Below are 21,967 nucleotides of genomic sequence, written 5' to 3'. Positions count from 1 at the left end.
TTTCAAGCAGTTTACTCTAGGATAGGGTATATAAATTAGAGCGTTTGGGTCTAGAATAGGGTATAATTTTTCACAAAACTTACTAGTTGGTTGACGATTTTACCTAGACTAAGGAAACCAGGAATTGCCACTCAAAAATATAAAAAAATCAAATCGGTAGTTTAAATTTACGCAAATCAGCCTCAACAGTGTCGATAGATGGGGGGATTTGGGGCGTTTACTCTAGTATAGGGTAGCAAAATTCAGCTGAATTAGCTCTGGTATAGGCTAAGGGTTCCAGGGTCCCAGGGGCACATCCCCACCCAGAATTTCCCAAAGTGCACCCCCCCGGGGGTTGAACCACGACAAGATCTTAACATGTTGCCTAGCTTTGTACCTATTTACCTGTCAGTGAAGTTGTCCGTGCTGGATTACTTGAGCACTATTTACTTTTAATAAAAGAGAGATTGCGGCTAGCGGAAATTTACGAAGTGCTCGCTGCTCGCCATCTGGAATTTCTAAAGTTCTCGTTGCTCGCAAATTTAATTACTACTCGTGTTCGCAAAAATAAAGGCACTGCTCGCTCGCTGCCAAATGCTCCAAAGACCATTCGATAGCCGTATTATTTCATCTTGCTAATGGCCACGTACGTTATAGGTATATATCATTCCCATCTAATATATTCCCGAAGAAATATTAAGTCGTTCATTTGTAGATTTGCAAATTAACTCTTTGCTGTTTCGGTCAATTAAAACATAGTTGGTAACTATGATCAAAATAAATAGTACTCTTGTTAAATCAGTACTCCAATGTCTTACTGATCGTTCAGCTCGGTTCACTCAAGCTGCTCAGTCATAATCTATAAATAGTTAGTTTGCACTCAGTTGTGTCAGTACATATAAAGAAGAACGGTTCACTGATTCAAAGCTGTCCCTTAATGTCAGAAGTATATGTACACCATTTTCATTTTCCTCTATGCATTCTTGTTTTCTTTTTAATTCGTCTATTAATCGTCAGCTGGGCACCTTGTTCACAGTCCAAGTCTTGCTGTTAACCCATCAAATTTCCTCTGGGATTCCTGGGTAGTCTAGGTACGTGTCTGAGAAAAGAAATAAACACACGCGTGGGCCCATGCTGGTATTCAAGCCTGAAACACACCAAGAAAGTCTTAATTTTTTCTGATGTACTCTTAATTCGTTGAGCTGAAGAGTGCCAGGCTAAAGAATGTAAATGTAAACTACATGTATATGGTCTCGATATAGCTATCACTGCAATGAAACCTATCACCAAAATTGAGTTACTACCTCAGGTTCAGAGCTGATGGACTACAAGTGCTTCGTATTCGGCCTCATTACTGTTCAAATTGAACACTTTGCACTAATTGATTCAACCAATCTTAATTCCTCTGCTATAAAAGCCGGCTCAAACGATTAGACCGCGGAACACAGAAAACCAACGCTCATTTGCTTTCAACTGGATATTTTTGCTTACCTATCACTGCTCTTTCTTCTTGAACTGGAATAGAGCCAATCATGCGGAGACGTCTCGTACAAGTCAGCCAAATCCACCAAAAAAGGTTTCTGCTCCTTTGAGATGGCAGAAACCAAAATACAAGGAAACAGACCACGAAAGTCGATAGAAGGATAATTACCCTTATCACCAATTCGTAAGATTCAGCACAGAATCCCATGGTCACCTCCCTGTTCATCTAGCTATCTAGGGAGCTCAACGAGCAACTTGAAACAGTGTATGTTAATGATCGCCTTAAGAGGAGAAAATAAGCTTGCGAAGCATTTGTCATTCAGTTAAGTTTACTTTGCCCACGCGACCATACAATGGACGGTGGCAACTAATTTATTCTTGACGCGTGGCTTAAGTTAATAGTCAGTCAACATGAACAATCAATATTGGTCATGATCTTAATTTAGCTTTGTTTTATTATTCTATTAGTCTTTCGAGCTTTTATTGTTTGCAGTTTTCAGTAACTTTCGGAACTGCTCGCGGAACAATCGCAGGAGTGATCTGATATTTCATGGTCTGACTCAGCCACAAGAATAGCCGAAAATAGTTTTCGCATATAGCCCTACTCAGACCGCGATCTTTGTGATCTTGAAACAGATCGGCATCTGCTTAGGAGGCTAGCTCGCCCTTAAGATGTTTTGATATAGTCTTTTCTGTAGCCTGCGTAGCAGCCGTTTCATTTACTTTTCCAGGCGGACAGATCGAACAAGCGGAACGAGCAAGCGGGCGAGCGAAGGAGCGCGCCAACAGTTTCGTTAACTTTGTGTGCTTTTTTGAAAACGCCTGCTACATAGGCTATGTTTTCTGGACCTTCCCAAGCGTTTTTGATCAGCTTTCAATTAACAGTCTTCCCTTACTCAGATCGATATCGGAAAATAACACCAGTTACTGGAAATGGAAGTTTGGTATATTATATTTCTTAAGGCAATCGATATTTTCATGGAAACGAGAAATAGAAAAAAAAATAAGAAAATCCTCGGTAAAACATTAATTTTGCGCGAAGTAGATTTCACGGATATTAATGTCAGGAGCGCATGGTGAGTAGAATATATGCAAGAGTATCTGGAAACACTACAACGGACTGCTTGATAGACTTAATCGATGAGATAACAATTAAAAGCCCCTGATGAGAGGAGTATGCTGTATCAGCTCGTATCTATTTCTAGATCTGAAACAAAGCCGAATTCGACACAGTCATCCATTCTTTCTTGTTATCAAAACTTGATCTTTATGTTATACGAGACACTGAAAACCAGCACGGTTTAGGTTTTAGTTCAAGCAAATGAAAGCAAAAGGTCAGTTTCGGTCAATGGAGCTGTGAGTCCAACTTTCACTATTACATTGTTTTGTGTAAACTCCCGAAAGAGTACTACAAAGGTCGATCTTAGTTCCTTCTGACTCTTCCTAGTTGATATAAATGATGTTGTCAAGGTAACTTACTTCTTTTTCATAAGACTATCTGCTGATGACCAGGAGAGGACACTTCTTTATAGACCACGACTGGCATAGATTTAGATGTATTGCCTCCGAGAAAAAAGAAAAAAACTCTGAATTGCTAACTATTCAGTGAATGGTTATGCTCAAATCTTGATTTAAGTAGAACACTTGGTACTTGGTCAGTTTTCAGCCAAGACAAAAAATTTATTAGCTTACTTGTAGACGCGTCAGTAATAACTTTTTCCGTCCTGAAATGGTCCTGAGACTTTAACATATTATTACATATTAACATATTCGATACCGCATTTAAGACCTGAGTTTCGTAGTTCAGCCTAATGTTAAAAGCAATGTTTATTTGCTTCTATTAGCTACGATATAAAATTGACCAAAATTGTGATGAAAAATTAGCTCTGTTTAAAAACCATACCTGGCCAATTCAAGACTAGAGTGCAGAAACCATACCCTATTGGAAACAAAAATGGCCAAAATCGATACCCTATTTATGATCAAAACGGCTGAAAAACCATACCCTTTGAGGCTGCACATACTTGTATAGCCCTTATAAGGGAGTACCCCGAGTACCCCCCCCCCCCGGATTGAGCTATCAAGCCAACTGGGGGCTGGTCACGTTGTGACTTTGAAATTAATACCCCGTCGTAGATAGTAAAGAATTGACAAGTGAATATGTGAAACGCATGAAGTGCAAGATTTGATTGAGAATAGTTAACTAGGCTTCGCTTCGTAGCTACAGTCGGAATGCAAGTGAATATATATAAGATCACATATTTGAACAGAGGAGAAAGATTTACATGACTGATCATCGCAGTTATTTACTGCACAACTTAAGCAGCTTAGAAATCAGTCTTGAACGGGATTCGAACCCCTCCTCTACCAAGACTACTAGCTGAGCTGCCAAGCCAACTGGGAGCTGGTCACGTTGTGAGTTCGTAACATACCCGTAGACGGTGAAGAATACAAGTAAATGTGTAAAACGCATGAAGTGCAAGAATTGATTGGGAATGGTTAATTAGGCTTCGCTTCGTAGCTACAGTCGGCGTTAATTGCTTTTGAGCTGTGACTGATGAGATAACTCCAGAAACGTGAGACCTATTTCAAAACTTTGTTATGCAAATCAATCTCAGTAGGCAGTTAACTTGGAAACAGTAGCACAAAATACAACGGAATTAGTCAATAAACTGACCGATCGTGAATAATCAATGGAAGCGTGACGTGGGGGTGCTAGGTACTAGTGCCATCTGACTGTTTCTTCCAATTTTCAATTTATACCTGTATTTTTAACGACAGCTGATATGACCAAACTCAGCTAGACTACGAGTAGTCCCTCAGTTCGCTTAGTCCGTCGTGCGTGACGCGATAGAAAACCGCGAGAAAAAAATGGCCGCGCCAGCATTTCGCGCGGCCATTTTTTTCTCGCGGTCTTCTATCGCGTCACGCACGACGGACTATTTGCAGTCATACAGGAATGTGTCACTTTATTTAAAAGAGTGTTTGCCAAAACGTATGTCGCTTTGGTAACTTTCTTATCTTTCTCGAGCCACAAACTTTTTTTATGTGCTTTCAAGGTCTCTCGACCGTGAACTGAGGACGCCGTAGCTTAGGACTGTTATTTAATCTTGCTAATGGCCACCTACATTAATGGAGGAAATATTTAGCCGCCCGCCGGGCGCTGTAGATTTGCAAATTAACCAGATTTAAAAGTCTTTGTCAATCAAATTAAATAGCACACTTGGTAAATCAATACAGAACTCCAATGCATTGCTCATCGTTCAACTCTGTTAACTTAGTCTGTGAAGGCCGAGAGCCTAGGAATTACCTATAGCTAACAATATCATTTTCGCAATTTCGAGAAGGAAGATTTAATTAGAACTCTCTCAAGCTGCTCATAATCTATAAATTGTTAGTTTCATTTGCACTCTATTGTGTCAGGCTGAAAAGAAGAACGGTTCACTGATTCAAAGCTCTCTCTTGTCAGACCTATGTGTACACCCTAACGCTTCATTTTCCTCTATGCATCCTTTTTTTGAAATTCGTCTATTAATCGTCAGCTGGACACCTTGTTCACAGTCCAGGTCTATGATCATGTCGTCTTGGCTGTACTCATCAAATTTCCTCTGGGATTCCTGGGTACATGTCTGATAAAGATTCAATAAACACGCGAGTGGGCATATGCTGGTATTCAAGCATGAAACACAAAGAAAGCCTTATTTTTTCCTGATGTACTCTTAATTCGTTCAGCAGCGGTGTGCCAGTTAGCTAAAGAATGTCATTGTAAAATACATGTACGTGGTCTCGATATCACGTGAGAGATAGAGCCGGACGAAATTGATTTACTACCTCACTGGTCAGAGCTGATGGACTACGCATGCATGCTTCGCGTTCGGCCTCATTACTTTCACTGAAATTGAACAGTTTGAACTGATTCAGCCAATCTTTCTTCTTCTGCTATAAAAGCCGGCTCAAACGATGTGATGAGACTCTAACGCAGAGAACGAATGCTCATTTGCTTTCAACTGGATAGGTTTACTTACCTATCACTGCTCTTTCATCCTCTTGAACTGGAATAAAACCAGCCGTACGCGGACGTCTCGTACAAATCAGCCAAATCCACCAAAAGAGGTTTCTGCTCCGTTGAGACGGAAGAAACCAGTATACAAGGAAACAGACCAGGAACAAAGACAAGAGAGGGATAACTACCCCTATCGCCATTTCGTAAGACTCAGCACAGAATCCTATGGTAAACTGCCTGTCCATCTAGAGGGAGTTCTATAAGCAACTTGAAACTATGTATGTCAATGATCGCCCTTAAGAGGAAAAAATATGCTTATGCAAGCATATGATCACCCAGTGATGTTCGTCGTGGGCACGAGACCATAAAATGGACGCGTGGCACAATTAATTATTGGCGCGTGGCTTTATTAGTAGATGTCAACGAGAACAATATTGGTCATGATCTTTAGCTTTTTTCTTTTTTTACTAAAACTCTTTGGGAAGTTTTGTTGTTTGCAGTAGTTAACAACTTTCGAAACAGCTTGCGGAACAATGGCAATAGTGATCTATTATTTCATGGTCTGACTCAGCCCCAAGAATAGCCGAAAATAGTCCGGGGGGAGGGGTAGTCCCTTATGTAGGCTAGACAGGTATGTGCGTCTTCTAAGGGATGATGGTTTTTTTAGCCGTTTTGGTCAGAATTGAGGGTATCGATTTTGGCCATTTTGGTCTCATATGGGGTATGGTTTTTGCATTCTTACCTTCAAATGGGTGTGTGTGTGTGTGTGTATTTTTTTTTTTTCGGAAGAATCCACTTTTTCATCATTATGGAGAAGACCATCAACAAAAGCTCTTCACAATGCACTTAACATCGGTCTGAACTAGGGAACTAATTATAAGGCAGGTCTAAAACAGGGTATTGGTTAAAGGGTCAGGTATTCAATAGGGAATCAACTTTTTGGTCAGGTCCTAAATAGGGTAGAGAAAATCGAAGATTTTCGTCTTAAATAGGGTAAGGATTTTTGGGAAGCGGGCCGCACCCCCCACCCAATTTTTCTGGGGGTACCTTCCCTCCCGCGCGCGAGAAAATAGTTTTGCAAGACAAAAGCGGCAAGTTACTTCTTAGGCATTTTTGTTACACCCCTAAACTCTGTGCTCTTAAAACAGATCGGCGCCTGCGTAGGAGGCTAGTTACAGTAAGATGTCTCGATACAGTCTTATCTCGGCGCCATGCCAAGCTCTTTTAATAAGCCTTTCAACAGTCTTCCCTTAATCTGATCGATATGAAAATTACTCCAGTAGGCTGGAAATTGAAGTTTGGTATAAAATTAAGGCAATCAATATTTCCATAGAAATGATAAACAAAAAAAGTTGAAATCCGCGATAAAACATGAATTTTTGGCAATAATTAAACCAGATTTGGCATCTGAAAAGCTAATGCTAACGTCTTAAGTTATGGTGTATAGCACCGTGAGTAGAATAAACAATAGCAAAATAAATCTGGAAACACTACAACGGATAGGCTCGATTTCCGCCGCTTTCTCGAGTCCGGTCTACGTTCCTCCCCGAGAAGAGAGTTCGGGGGAGGAGCGCGGGCTCCTTTCCCGAACAGCGGCTGGTAATCGAGCCTATACAACGGACAACGGACTGCTTGGTAGACTTAATATCGGAGATAACAAATGCTGTACCTCTATTCCTGTCAACAATTTTATTTTGTTTTCAACACTGGTATGCGAGACAATGAACGGTTAATGTTTTATTCAAGAAAAAGGAAGCAAAAGGTATTTGTCAACTGAGCTGATCGAGTCTAACTTTCTTTCATTGAACTCCTGATCTGATGAAGGAGGAGTATATATTACGAGAGTCGATCTTAGTACTTTACTCTTTCCAATCTGTGTAAATGAGTATTGTCAAAGCAACTTATTTCTTTTGTGTGAGACTATTTGCTGATGACCAGGAGAGGACACTTCTTTTAACCATGGCTGGCAGAGATCTAGATGTAGACTTTATTTTTCATAAGAATATGTTTTATAAGAATATCGAGGCTGACTCTTTACTTTGCAATTTTTTTTTAATATTTTAAGAATAAACCCGAGGCTGAGATTTTGCAAAGAATAGATTTTTTGTCTAGAAAATTTGTAAATACAATACACTTATACGTTTTTAATTAAACCGTATAAAATTGTTCCTTTTCTCACGACAAAACTAGCCAAAAAGCAACAAAACAGCTGACTAACCGTATATGTTCGACGCTATAATCTAAGAATATTCACAAGAATATTCGGCAGCCTAAAAACGACAGAAAAATAAGAATATCCAATATTTTTATATCAAAAATAAAGAGTGTATTACCTCAGAGAAAAAACTCTGAATTGATTAAGCGGGACAAAATACTTGGTTTTCAGCCAAGACAAAAAAATTAACGCGCAGAGATGTCAGTAACACCTTTGCCGTCCTGGAATGGGTTCATAGTAATTAATAAAACTTGGTAACTATGTCTTGTTCTTCTACATTTCTTCCGTATGTAACCAGGATCAAACCAGGACTGATATTGTTACAAACTGTTCAGACAACAAACTTCAACATATTTGTAAAAATAAACAAATAAACAGTGAAGCGGAGGTATAAATAAATAAATAAATAAATAAATGAAATAAATGAGGAAATGAATAAATAAATAAACAATAAACAAACAAATAAATAGATAAATAAATAAATAAACAAATAAATAAATAGATGAGTCGGAATGAATGAATGAATTAAGGCCTTATTCGTTCGTTCCGACGAACGATTCGTTGTTCGTTCATTCGCTCGCTCGTTGGTTCGTTCGTTGGTTCGTTGGTTCGTTCTGTCGCTCGGTGCCCCGGGCTACGTCCTATTCAGTTAGCTTTTTAAAAATAGCTTTTGGATATCAACCAGATAGGATTTGCCTGTATCGCAGATAAAAGATATCACCAATATCTTCTCTGTTGCTGCGGCAAATTGCATGACTCGTCAAGTTTTAATTGTATGTGTTAAAACAACTGACAAGTTCCCGCGCTAGCGATTGGCTGATTATTGGTGGATTCCGAGATCAAAGTCCAAAGTCCACCCAATGAATGAACGCATAAAGTATTCAAATTGTATTGATTTTCGTAAATCTCTCGTAGAGAACTCGTGGTACCAGACGTGTTCTTGTTCGCTACAGTTTTTAATTTCCTTGATAACTTTGCTTTTTTGCCGCAATTTCGAAGCCACAAGTTTTGCATTAGAAAGATAACATCGAGAGTGGAGACTGGAAACAAACTGAGGTGAGCAAAAATGGCGCCCGTCGTATCAGAAGGAAAACGTACTTAGACAAGTGCCAAGATTTAATTCAAAACTCGCTTTATTTACGTCTCGATAACCTCGATAACGCGTGAGTTCTTTCCATTGCAGTTGACTGAAGGAGTTCGTATGTTGGGTTTAGCTGCAAGGCAGCTATCGAAAGCAAAGGTGAGCCAGGAAGTTGTTCTTCACAATCTAAATGTCTTTCTCGCATTGTTGTTTTTTCCACGTCATACGGTGTGGCCGGGGGTGTGACTCGGTGAAGTAGCTCACAGTACATATAGCTTAGAGAGTCTTTTAAATAACGTTTTAATGAAATAATTTTCGAATACAAAGCAGTCGTAGAATTAAGTTTATTATTTTACTGAGCACTGACGTCTGCACCTGTGACAGTGTGCGTCACAGATCCTCGACAGAAATACCAAGATTTAATTTCCAGCTACATGCAACGATGGACTGAAAATTAAAGTAGATTTTTGTATAAACACCAGTGAAACACCAGGATTTTCCCTTTTACTAAAAAATCATATCTTCATCGCGCGCAGTGAAGATACTATTTTTATCTTTCACACTGTGAAGATGTCATTCCTTTTTGCAGGACGTAACATGTCGATCAAAGTCGATCATCGAAAACGTAGTCGATAAGTCGTTAGTACTCGATATTTGTCGATAATTGTCAATCGACAAGTTTAATTTGTCGATAAAAGTCGATAATCACAAGATTTTCAACTGATTATCGATTTTATCGACAAAAATGCAGACATTTTTCAATCGGCCACGAAATTATAGAAGTGTAAACAGCTCTTAAGTAAATCCGTATGGCAATGAAGGTGAATAAAAAACTAAAAATCAAAATGGATCAAAGTCTATCAAAGTCGATAATCACAGGAAATCGTGTAATCGATTTTTATCAACATCTGATATTTGTTGACTGATTAGTATCGCATTCGATCGACAACGATTGATTTTTATCGACTATCGAAATAATCGACATGTTATGTCCTGCTTTTTGATAACATTTTCCTTTTGTCCCTTTAACTACACTTAAATTTGTTGATGTATGATCGAAACATCTTCGGCTCTTCTTCGGCTCTTCTTTGGTCGTCTTCGGCAAACTGCGGCAATCTTCGGAAAATGTTCAGAAATGTTCAGAAGCGTTCATCTGGCCTTCGGCACAATTTTGGAAAATCTTCGGAAATCTTCAGAAAGTGGTCAGAAATCTTCGGAAATTGTCAAAAACATCGTCATTAGTATGTTTATATAATAAACAATATTACATGCCCGCTTGTGGATACGAGTTATATCTTCTTGTGTTCAACTCAATATCTCACTTGCTTGTCGCACTCACTCGTGAGATATCGAGTTGAACACTCAAAGATAAAATTTGTATCCATGCGTGGGCATGTAATATTGTCTATGTCTGTCATGGTACAGATGGTCTGATTATGGATTTAGATTGGCGGCTAGCGGGTCAAATTCATTCCTAGGGAACAAGTCTGGGTAGGGGTGAGGGGTGGCATCCCCCCCTTTCATCAGGGAAATGTAAAATCTGTCATAATGATTATGAGCCAAAAACACTTCCAAAGTGCACCAGGCATTTTTGCAGGGGTCAGATTGATATTAACATGAAACAGAAGCTCAGAAACACAAGACACTTCCATAGTAATGACTTCCAAGACACTTCCATAAGGACTTAATGCCTTTCATGGCATTACTTATCAAAACACAGTGCTCAAACACACAAAATTTGATTGGTCTAGATCTAATTAGTAGAATTCTACCAGCACAGGTCGACTCCCAATAACTCAACCTTCAGGGGAAATAGTAAAAGGTTTGAGTTATTGAGGGTAAAATTATATAGAAAATGGCCTGTAGGGAAATGAAAATTACTTCAAGTTAGTGGGGGTTGGAGTTAGCGAGGGTTCAAGTTATCGGGAGTCGACTGTATACTAGTGCATTTGCTGCAATCTGATTAGCTGAACTACTCGTACACTATCAGCCATTGGAATGCAGTGGCTGGAGGTCCTCTGTAAAATAGTGACGTTTTCTTGTTTTTGCGAAGTTAGGGAAGAACAGTTAAATACAAATGGATAATTAAATTCCTGAGAAGACTAAACTGAAGGCCATTCACAGTTTTGTGACTAAGAGAACTAGAAAATGTTGAAGAAACTGATGGGCATGTACACAACAGGAAATTTCAAACGACAATTCAGTCCACAAGATTTTTCTAAAGTGTAAAGTTAAATATGATGTACAAAAACAATTGGAAATGGTTAGTTGAAGAAAATTTAAGTAAAAATTTTTCTTAAACAATTAGATTATTTGCTCTTGATTTCTATGAGGCTAATTAATAATTAGTATAAATCGACTATTTTTTTTTGTGACTCTTTAATTGTGATTCACACAACTTACAAACAGTGGTGCGTCTACTTACGCTATTTACAAAAGTAATACAACTACTAAAGTCCATTACATTACTGACAAAACATTTTTTATACAATTCAGTTACTTATGCACTACTTACACTAGTTACAATTCAAAGCAATTATAGGTGCTACTTACAATAATACAATTTGTATAACTTACTCTACAAAACAATATGATTACTTATTTAACTTACGATACCACTTTTTACACTACTTACAAAATAATATGATTACTGGTGCTACTTACATTCATATTAAAGTAATGAGCAACAAAATGAAAGATACATTCATATTAAAATGGAAAGGTGATAAAATAAGATGGGCATAATTAATTATATTGAAGTGAGCACCCATTTCTTTTCAAAGAAGTTTTTCCTGTTGATATTTTTTTCAGTTTCATATTTAATCTTAAGTTTTGATTGCAGTCCTTGAATTTTAGGAAGTGTTTGGCTTCTTCCGCAGTCCCACAAAAATAATTTTCCAGTTATTATGAAATAGTTTAATAAGTTTGATAAAGAGCATTGCTTGGATAAAACTCCAAATAAAACGTTTTGTGCAGAAAGATGGATTGGCTGATCCAATAGATGGTACCAGTACGATTCGAAATCACTCCAGAACGTTTTGGAGTGAGGACATTCACAGAAAAGGTGATATAAATTCTCAGGTTCATCACTACAAAAAGTACATGCATCATTAATTCTAAATCCAAATTTGCATCGTTTGCTGAACATAGTGTAGAGAATAGAGTTAATTACTTTGTATTGGAAGGCCTTGACATATGACTCCAGTGCAACTAAATGTTGTAACGAGAAGATTTCTCTAAATTGTTGGGTTGTGAAATTAAAATCACTCTTCAATTTGTGGATAATATTAGGAGGTTGAGCTTTTCTTGAATCCAGCAGCGAGTAATAATCTTTTGATTTTTTGTCTTTAATATCGAATATTTTATTTTCAATTATAAGTGGTGGAGATATGATTGGTGTATCTAGGCTGATTTCTTTTAAATGTGAAGGTATAGAATGATGGAGGCCCGTCCATTGTAGAAAATTGCTTTTGTCGATTTTGTTCAAAAAATAAATGCACTAGCATTCTATCACAAATGCCATTCTCTGATTGGCCACGCTACTCATTATCATTTCTGTTTTAGATAGTGAGTTAAGCTAAAGCCCAGCAGTGAGCACTTGTAAACAAACTCGTGGTTGCTGCTTCTCATTTTCAAAGTGTCTGAAGAGGATATTTAAATAATGTTTTGAATGACTAGTAGATTTATACTAAAGCAATTAGATTATATTATATTTCTCTTGATTTCTGTGCGTGATAGTTGTTAGAAATCGAGAGTGAATAATGTTATTGTAAAATAGAACTAAATACAATATACATGTAGCTGTGTTTTTGTTCCTGTCATGTTCACCAATCATGTTGTTTCTGTTATTTTGCGTCATTTTAGATTGTTGTGAAATTTGCCAGACCAAACATGGTTAAGACATCAGCAGTTCACAGCAAGCCTTTCAGCATGTTGGCCAAGCAAGACTCTCTCCCTCCATTGCCTGTCCCTCCTTTACAACAGACAATGGACAAATACCTGTCAGCAATAAAACCACTTGTAGACGAAGAGGACTTTGACTATACTAAGGATCTAGTAGAAGATTTCCTAAAGCCAGGAGGAGATGGTGAAGTGCTGCACAACAAATTGCTGCAAAGGGCAAAAACTGAAAAGAACTGGGTAAGGCCCAGCTTGTATAGATATAATTAACACCCGCAGTTTTTCAGTCTACCAGTCAGGGTTTTCACTGTTTGCAAAATTGGTCAGTCAGTCATAGTCAGAGGAAAGATGTTAATCAACACTCTCTTGCTTAAATGTTCTATAATCAGGAGGGAAAGGAACGCACTACAGAACACACTTGGCCCAGTATCCCTGCACATGTACATTAGGAAACACCAATTGAACTTCTTTGTTGTACGTTGGCCACTAACGAGAAAAGATACAATAATAATGTACCTGTGTATGATGTTCTTTTCCTTTTATAGCTGGCCACATGGTGGGACAATGCTGCTTATTTTGATTGCAGATCACCTGTAGTGATAACAACAAGTCCAGGCCTTGCCTTTCCTAAGGTTCCATTTACTGACAAGACTGGGCACTTAAAGTAAGCGTAATTAATATGCATTTTTCAGTTTTAAAATACTAATTTTGGTAAAACAGGATGAGTTTTTAAAGCAATATCTGATGATTGATGTCTGTCTTGCAGATACCTACGGCACCACTGTCTAAGTGAGACTTTAATTTGCAACTTTTGACTTATTTATAGGTATGCTGCAAGAGTAATTTCAAGTGTGCTAAAGTTCAAGGACCTTCTAGATATGTAAGTAGAGACTTGTTACTATTATTTAAACTAGACAAAGTTAATTAAATGTGTTTGTAACTACAATGTAACTTCATTGCTAAAAATTTCAGGGAGGCTTTTCCTGTAGATACAATGGGGAAAAGTCCATTGTGCATGGCTCAGTACTTGAAGTTACTTTGTTCCTGTCGAATTCCTCAGCCAATCAGAGATGAAGTGTTTGTGGCTCCCAAAGGAACAGCGAAGCATGTATTAGTTGCTCACAAAAACCAGGTTATTATTCTTATTGGTATTATTTTGCACTTTCCGAATGAGTAAGGTAAAATGTAGACTGCTGTATGAGTAGTCCCTCTTTCGCTTAGACTGTTGTGCATGACGTGAAAGAAAACTGTGAGAAATTGCAGTGTTCTTACCAAGAGATTTCCTAAGGGGGTCTCGGGGCTCTCTTGCATGATAAATAGGGGCCTTGCAGGAACTTGAGGGGAGGTGGGCAAAAATAATTGCAACCTTGACTGTAGTGTTTGAAAATGAAGCAAAAATCATATTTTAAAGGAACAAACAGACTTGCCAACTCTCATGATTCTGCTGCGGGTGTCAAAATTTTTTATCTTTTGTTACGGCCTCGCAACAAGACTCCTGATCTCATGGTTTTTGGATGCCCAAAATTCTGAAAATTATGTAACGTTTGCCTTGTTGAATCAAATGGAAACTTAACAGGGAATGCTAGAGCCATATAGTGAAAAACTAATAGAGGAAAACAGTGTCCTTATTCCTTACTCCCTACTGATTAATGACATGTAACTAAAAAAAAGAAATGAATCGTTGCATCAACATCCTTTTTGCACAGTTTTACGTCTTGAATGTGTTTGATGGAAGCCGGCTTCTCAGTGAAGGAGAGTTGGTTACTCAGTTGGAGAAGATATTAAACAACAGTGAACCTCAGGAAGAACCTGTTGGAATCCTAACCACTGCTGACCGAACAGTTTGGGCAAAACAGCGAAAGAGACTGTTGAAAGGTACATATTTTAATCTGTACACAATAATTATATATAGCATAGGACAGGGTTCCAAATTGATATACATTATGACTAGTGTGGGATGATTTTAATACATCTGCTGTAAGCTACTCTACATGTATGCACATAATTATGTTATGTGCAATAAAATACAATACAGACTTTATTTAGAGAAGATACAAACATGAGACAGTGGATAACCGACTGGATGACACTGATTACCTTGTGCCCCTCCTCACAAAAATACATCTACATTAATCCTAAAACTATTTATAATATACAAATACCTGTAGCAAAAAAAAAGTATGCCAAAAATTTATCAAATTTTAAAATCTAGCTAATGTATACAATGCTGATTAAACAGGTTCTCTTGAATTTGGTTCCCCTCACTTCTCCTCCATGTGACTATCAAACATTTAAAACATACACGTACCTAGGAGTTGATTTCAGGAGAGAAAAATGCTGGCTGGGTTGTGATACCTGTCCGCATTTTTATGTATGATGATTGTACATGCACTTAAATTACACTGTGTGGAGTGAGTATTGGTCATTTGTCAGTTAACCTGCATTAATTGTGGACCATATTTATGTATATATGTGTATACATTGTACATGTCAATTGTGTATAATATTGACTCTTCCAATTCGTGTATATAGCAAAAAAAAAATAATAATAATAATAAAAAAAATAATATTAATAATAAAATATAGTAACACTCTATTAGTCTCTAAAGTGTTGGAATGAAGCTAAATATATTTAATAGGAACAGGATGTCATACAAAACTTATTAAAGCTGATTATAAAAATTATGATTTAATGTTATCTCATATGACAGCACTTCCCTTGTCTTAAATTCATAGATCGTCACAACAAGGCCAACCTGGAAGCTGTAGAGAAGGCAATCTTCCTTCTTTGTTTAGACCAGCCTCCCCCACACTCCACCCAATCTCCTAGTGTCATGGAGATGCCAACCTCGTCTGTTACAGCCAGACAGTGCATGCATGGAGATGGTACAGAATACAACAGCTGCAACAGATGGTTTGATAAAATCGTTCAGGTACTTTGTACACAGTTTATAATTATAAAGAAAATATTCAGGGTGCAAAGAAAATCATTTTTCCTGTAACTAGGATGTGTACTCTAGCCTGGCAGCCAGGCAATGATTATTATGGTTGCTCTTCAAGCAGGAAAAAAAAATTCATTCTCAAGTTCTGAAGGAAAGCTAAGTAAAAAAATAAAAACTTAATTGCTCAACAAATGTGAGCCACCACTTCTTTAATTCTTAATAAAGGTCCCATTAGAGTTCATAATTTTGACTCTGTCTCAGCTGTATAATGTACTGTACATAGATTTTATAGCGTATAGCCTCCTACACAGATTTTTGGACTCATCAAGCAACATTTCCTCTCCTGTGGACAGTACTCATGAACCCAATTAAGAGCACCTGTTGAATCAAATAGATTGCAGAGAAATGTTTCTGATTGTGTTATAGATCTGCGTGAGTGAGGATGGACATGCTGGAATGTGTTATGAACACTCTGCGGCAGAAGGTCCTCCTGTGGCTTCTCTTTGTAATTATATACTTGAAAACCTGTAAGTGAAACTCACACTTGAAAATGAACTTTCACCTAGCCCTTGCTTGTATTTAACAGCCTTTTTGCATGGCTTGATTTGGAGGGTGACTATATGTAGGTTCTTGGGTACATGTGGCTAGTTAATGTCACCCTGTACTGTCCATGCACAAGCTACAAAGTAAAGAACAAGTACAATCAAGAATATGCTTTTTGTTGTTGTTTCCTGTCACACTGGAATGTTAAAAGTAAGGATCTATAACAAGATTAAGTATCGATGCTATATTTTACTAGGGATGGTCATTACGAAATAAAACCATTAGAAGGAAACCATTTAGAAACTCCATCCAAGTTGAAATGGAACTTGACTAATAAAGTAAAGGAAGTCATCCAGCAGTCAGCTGCTGACCTGGACAGGTGAGCTGTCAGACATGTATCCCTCTCTTTGCTATTTTCACTTCATAGCAGAACAAAATTGTTAAGTCATTTATCCAGGCTCTTCACTGAACTCCATTTGGCACATGTTCTTGGTCTTTTAAGTCAAGACATGTTTCCAGTTTTTCTAGTGTGCTGTGCCTCCATGAAATGTACACTGGGCTGACCCTTCTTCCTGGAACTCTATAGTTCCATTTTCCTAGGTTTTAGGAGAGTGAGTCCAATCCACTTGCACTTCCTCCATTTGATGGTGTCCTCTATGCAGCTCTGGAGGGTAGTTCATATGCTAAAAGTTCATGAAAACTTTGTGCCAGAATTGTGCCTATAAACTAATCTCTTTTTGTAATTTTGTTTCTTTTCTTAGCATGGTCAGTGACATTGACCTGAGGTGTTTTGTTTATACTGGGTATGGTAAAGATTTTGTCAAAAAGCAAAAGATGAGTCCAGATGCTTGGATACAAATGGCATACCAGTTGACATTTTACAGGTATTATGAAAGTACTGAACATTACTAAATTACGGTTTTCTAACAGACGTTATGAACACCAACTTAGTGCATTAATCAACACATTCATTATTTTGAACTGTTGTGGTAAGTTGTATTTTGGCATAATTCATTTTCTCATATCTCTTTTCAGACTTCACAATCACAATCCTCCAACATATGAAACTGGTTCTACTCGCAAGTTCCTCCTTGGAAGAACGGACACCATTCGCTCGGCGTCCATTGCCTCCTCTGAGTTTGTCAAGGCCATGGTCTCACCAAATAAAACTGTGAGTATTAAAAGTCTGCATTGGATCAAAGTCATACAGTGCCAGAGCATATCCCAGTTTCTGTGGGATGAAGCACCGATTAGTAGTATTTCCCTGAACTTCCCTTGGCCAGGATGCTAGGCCATAACAGGGCAGTTTTTGACTACATGTACCCCCAGCACCAAACTTGCTGGAACCCATTTATGAACTTGGGTGAAGAGTAGGGGGCAACCTGGATCGCTTGATCTTTAGACTACGAGTAGTCCTTCTTTCGCTTAGTCCGTCGTGCGTTCGCGTCACGCACGACGGACAAAGCGAAAGAGGGACTCCTCGTAGTCTACTTGATCTTCGAGTTCTTTACTATTACCAAAGGGTTTTATTTTTAGTCAAAAAGGTCAGTTGCGCTCCTCTTTATCTCTTCTAACTGTTTGTATACATAAGCTGTTTCTTTATATTGGCAAGGAACAAACACATGTATGATTGAAAATTTGTCCCTGTTTCTACTCTGCAGAATGCTGAAAAACTGGACTTGATGCAGAAGGCGATATCAGCACATACAACATACACTAAAGAGGTAACTGATCACAATAGGAGCAACCGGCGATGTTGACGGTTAAGTTCGGTGATGTGTAGTTAAACTGAATTAGGTTGGTCATAAGCAGTGCTGGAATACAGAAAAAGAAATATCTGCTTCCCAGACGGGGTCAAACCAATGTCATACAATGTCCAACTGCTCGACTGCAACCTCTTATACATGTAACAACGCAACTGAATAAGAGACACGTGACCATTAGCTCACTGTGAGTATTCTATGGCTCCGTTGAACCAGCAACCGACAGACCTCAAGCGGGAAGTCCTGGGATCGACGCTTGACAGTGTCTCGGATGTTCTTTGCTGTGTTCTCATTGCTTTTGACAAACTGAAGACAGTGTCGGCTAAAGTGAACTTGCAGGGTTTTGTTATCCACCAGCCATAAAGGCCAAACTGGAAACAAAATGAACTGCAGCCTTGAATAGGTTTTCCAGGTCATTGAGTGTTCCTACAATGGGTCATGTAGCAGCTTTCGTAAGGTCTCACATGAATGGCTCAATACCCTTTATGGGAACAATAAAACAAACAGCAGAAACAATGTCCCTCGCCTTAAACCAATAACAGCGGTTACAAGCTTACGAGAGCTGCTATGCTTCTGTCTACAATGAATCCAGGAAAGCATTTATTTTATTATTTATTTTTTTCATGTACTGAAGAAAGTTGAAAGAATTAGTTCACTAAGTCCAGGCTTCCTTAGTGAAAGTATTCTGTTGTGTTAAATTGTGTAATCCATGTACATTTGTGTCTCATGTTGCTCTCAGGCGGTCAATGGTCAAGCTATCGACAGACACTTGTTAGGAATGAAGTTAGCGGCCATAGAATCACGAATGAACCTCCCCGAACTTTTTATGGATAGCTCGTACCAGTACGCCTTGCACTACAAACTCTCAACAAGCCAGGTACGTGCAGCCTGTATGCCTCCACCTTGAACAGGCTGAACCAAAGATTATTCAAAACTTAAAAGGAACTACGCCACGGATGGAAAAAATTGAAAAAAATAATTGAAAACTTGGTCAGTTTTTTGGGAGTGATCTTTGTAGTCCGTGTTAGTGTTCTTCTGTAAGTCGTAAGCATCCTTCTTTTATTGTTGTTTTTTTTTTTTTGCTGTTTTTCCTCCTCTTGAATGTGTCCTGAAGGACACCCAGCATTAATGCAGTACTACAATGCACATTTTGTCGTTCTTTATATTACACTCTGAGGTATTGTCACTGTGTTTGCCGTGCCTTAACAATATGTATCTTGCTTCTCACTTTAGCTATATAACATATCTAAGTATTTTCTCTAGAATATACATGTAGTTAATAGGTGTGATCTTGGCTTCTCATTACTTTGTTCTTCTGGTATGTATCATACTGTATAGGTGTGTGTGTGTGTGTGTGTGTGTGTGTCTGTGAGTGTTGTGTGATGTGTGTCCCACCACATTATGCATAATCAGCTTTTAAACTTAGCAATCTGGAATTTGTAACCCACTGGTTATTTCAGGTTGCCAGTACCCTTATTTAATTGTAACTCTTAATTAATTTGAATCGATTTGTAAGTAGGGTAAAATAAAGGATGTTGTTGTTGTTGTTGTTGATTGTGTTTTCGTTTCACTCTGTCTTTTTTGGCTATAAAGGTTCCTTCAAATTACGAGCTGTTTTTATCGTTCGGCCCAGCAGTACCTGATGGTTATGGAGTCTGTTACAATCCTCAGAAGAACAAGATCATATTTGGCGTGAGCAGCGTGAACAGCAATCCTGAGACAAATCCAGGCCACTTTGCTGCTTATCTACAAAGAAGCTTGGATGAAATGCGACTGCTAGTAACAAATGCTAGACTCTGATCTGCTTTATAGCGCTTTCATAAAATGCAGCTCTGTAAGATTCGAACTCTAGACCGGCTCTGATGTGCTTTGCAGCACTTAGATGCTGCTGCAAGTATGCTGCAAGTTACAAATGGTAGATTCTAATGTGCTTTATAGCAGTAAGGTGAAATGCAACTGCTAGTTACAAATGCCGGACTCTGCTGTGTTTTTTTAGTGATAGATCGAATATGTAAACTCCACTACACAAGCTAAGACTTGTGTATTTTTTTTTTATTTTGTTCACGAACACCAAGATTGAATTGTTAAAAAGTTAAGTTATGCTGATTATGAATGTAATTCAGGTTGTTACATCGCGAGCCTTAAAAAGATGATTTGGTGTTGCATTGAACAAAGATGTCGCGGCATGTTTATAAATAAAATATAACAATAGAGCAGTGATGAGGTATAGATGTATCAGGGATCAAAAGGCATGGAGTCTGGAATTAGCACTGTAAGCTATGAATCTAATGCATTGTCGAAATACGGTCGACATGAGAACATCAATTTCTTTGACAAACTGCACGTCATGCCAAATGCAAGGTAAGGTTAAGTCTGCACACGAGTCAAGTGGCCCATCAGACCGGAGCTTATCCCGGTTTCTGTAGCATGAAGCGACTAGGAATATTTCTATATCCCCCCCCCCCCCCCCCTGCCTGGATGGGATGGTAGTCCATCGCAGGGTTACCCCCACCATTAAATTTGTTGATACCCAGTTGAACACCTGGTTGAAAAGAAGCACTGTGAAGGAAAAGTATCTTGCGCAAGAATACAACACAGTGTCCCCGGCCAGGGCTCGAACCCGGACCGTTCGTTTTGGAGTCGAGCGCACTAACCACGAGGCCTCCTCGCCTCTCTCATATAATGCCAAATGTACCCAACTGAATTAGAGGAAAAATTATCCAATTTGGAGTTGATTACTCACATGCGTTTTTGGTCACAAGCGTGTAAAGTTAGGCTCGATTTTCGCCGTTCACTCGAGTTGGTGTGGATCTCAGAAGTCCCCTAACTCCGCTCCCTCCCCTACCCAGAGTTAATAGGGTTAAGATGTTTCCGTAACTTTAAAATCATCGAAAACCGAAAATTTTTTGGATATTTTCGTTGCCCTTTAAATCCTTTTTTTAGTCGATTTGTGATCCGTCCAACATCGGATTTCTTATCGCAAAATGCACTTTGTGTTTGTTCAGTTTTGGTGCCTGTTCCAGGGTCAGTGTTCCGGGTGTGTATATACTGGTATATACGGTCTGGTTTTTTCACACTTTAATCAAAACCTTACCAAGTGGCATCAGCTCTTTGGGTCACTTATATAAAATGAAGACAACCGTCGTAAGTAAAGTTATTGGAAAGCAATCGACCCTGGCAATTGAAGTCGAATAACCTCTGCCGATCTGCTTTCAGAATTCACTGCTTTTGCGTTCATTTTGTGATAGCCCGGTCTGAAACGTGCTATGTTATCAAAACTGATCACGGCCAGTCAGTCTCTCTGTCCATCGACCGACAGACAGACAGACAGACAAACAGAGAGACGGACAGAATGCGAGACAAACAAGTAGACGTCATGTAATCAACGACCAAATAATGGGAGTACACTAGGGCGAAGCAGACTGCACCAAAAAAAAAAGTCAGCTAAACCGTCGGACTATACCGTGGATTTTGTGACCCGTCCGGCTGCACAGGCTAGGCCGAAGGTGAACAAGATTGTATTTACGTATAATTGAGGCCGTGCGCCAAAGGCTTTTCCTTACAGATTTCATTGCAAAAACATGAGTATCAATGAGCAGTCTTCTTTTCCTAGCGTGCAACGGGTTTCGTTGCGTTGCTTGTTCGCCTTCCCCATTCCCTCTCTAATTTGCATAATCTTACGTGTAGAGGATTTCAGCAACAAAAGCCGACAACTCGTAGTCAAGATAATTTAGGTATGGAGAAACAACTGTGAACATCATAACACACAATAAAATAACAAAAATTCAGATGATATTGTTCAAATATCTCTGCCAGTATCTTGATTCAACTGATCATATATTTTGCTTCATCAAAAATATAACTATTAATATTTATTATTTGCAACGAAAATCTATAGGAAATGGAAAGAAAACATTTCTTCTCTATTACATACATGTTGCACAGGGGCAGATCTAGGGGGAGGATGCCGAGGGTGTGCACCCCCCCTGAAATGAAGCCTTCTTCGTATTCGCTTTTAAAATTTGTCTACCTCACCAGTCAGTTACACCATTTCTTAGT

The 21,967-nt window shown here is 38.6% G+C and overlaps 1 protein-coding gene across 1 annotated transcript; it reads left to right on the top strand.

The window, feature by feature from the left end:
• Window positions 1-8,534: 8,534 nt before the first annotated feature.
• On the top strand, window positions 8,535-21,800 carry LOC145477772 (carnitine O-acetyltransferase-like). Its single transcript, XM_081455594.1, has 15 exons — window positions 8,535-8,735; window positions 8,863-8,919; window positions 12,625-12,900; window positions 13,206-13,324; window positions 13,487-13,540; window positions 13,633-13,792; window positions 14,367-14,535; window positions 15,397-15,593; window positions 16,029-16,129; window positions 16,402-16,524; window positions 16,907-17,029; window positions 17,181-17,316; window positions 17,807-17,869; window positions 18,648-18,785; window positions 19,502-21,800. Exons 2-15 carry the CDS (start codon window positions 8,881-8,883, stop codon window positions 19,706-19,708), a joined length of 1,905 nt encoding a protein of 634 aa, XP_081311720.1. The 5' UTR covers window positions 8,535-8,735; window positions 8,863-8,880; the 3' UTR covers window positions 19,709-21,800.
• Window positions 21,801-21,967: the final 167 nt, after the last annotated feature.

The sequence above is a fragment of the Orbicella franksi genome, chromosome 1 (assembly GCF_964199315.1).
Source record: "Orbicella franksi chromosome 1, jaOrbFran1.1, whole genome shotgun sequence".
Lineage (NCBI taxonomy): Eukaryota > Metazoa > Cnidaria > Anthozoa > Scleractinia > Merulinidae > Orbicella > Orbicella franksi.
Note: the sequence above shows the minus strand (reverse complement) of the source record. Positions and strands in the feature narration are given on the sequence as shown.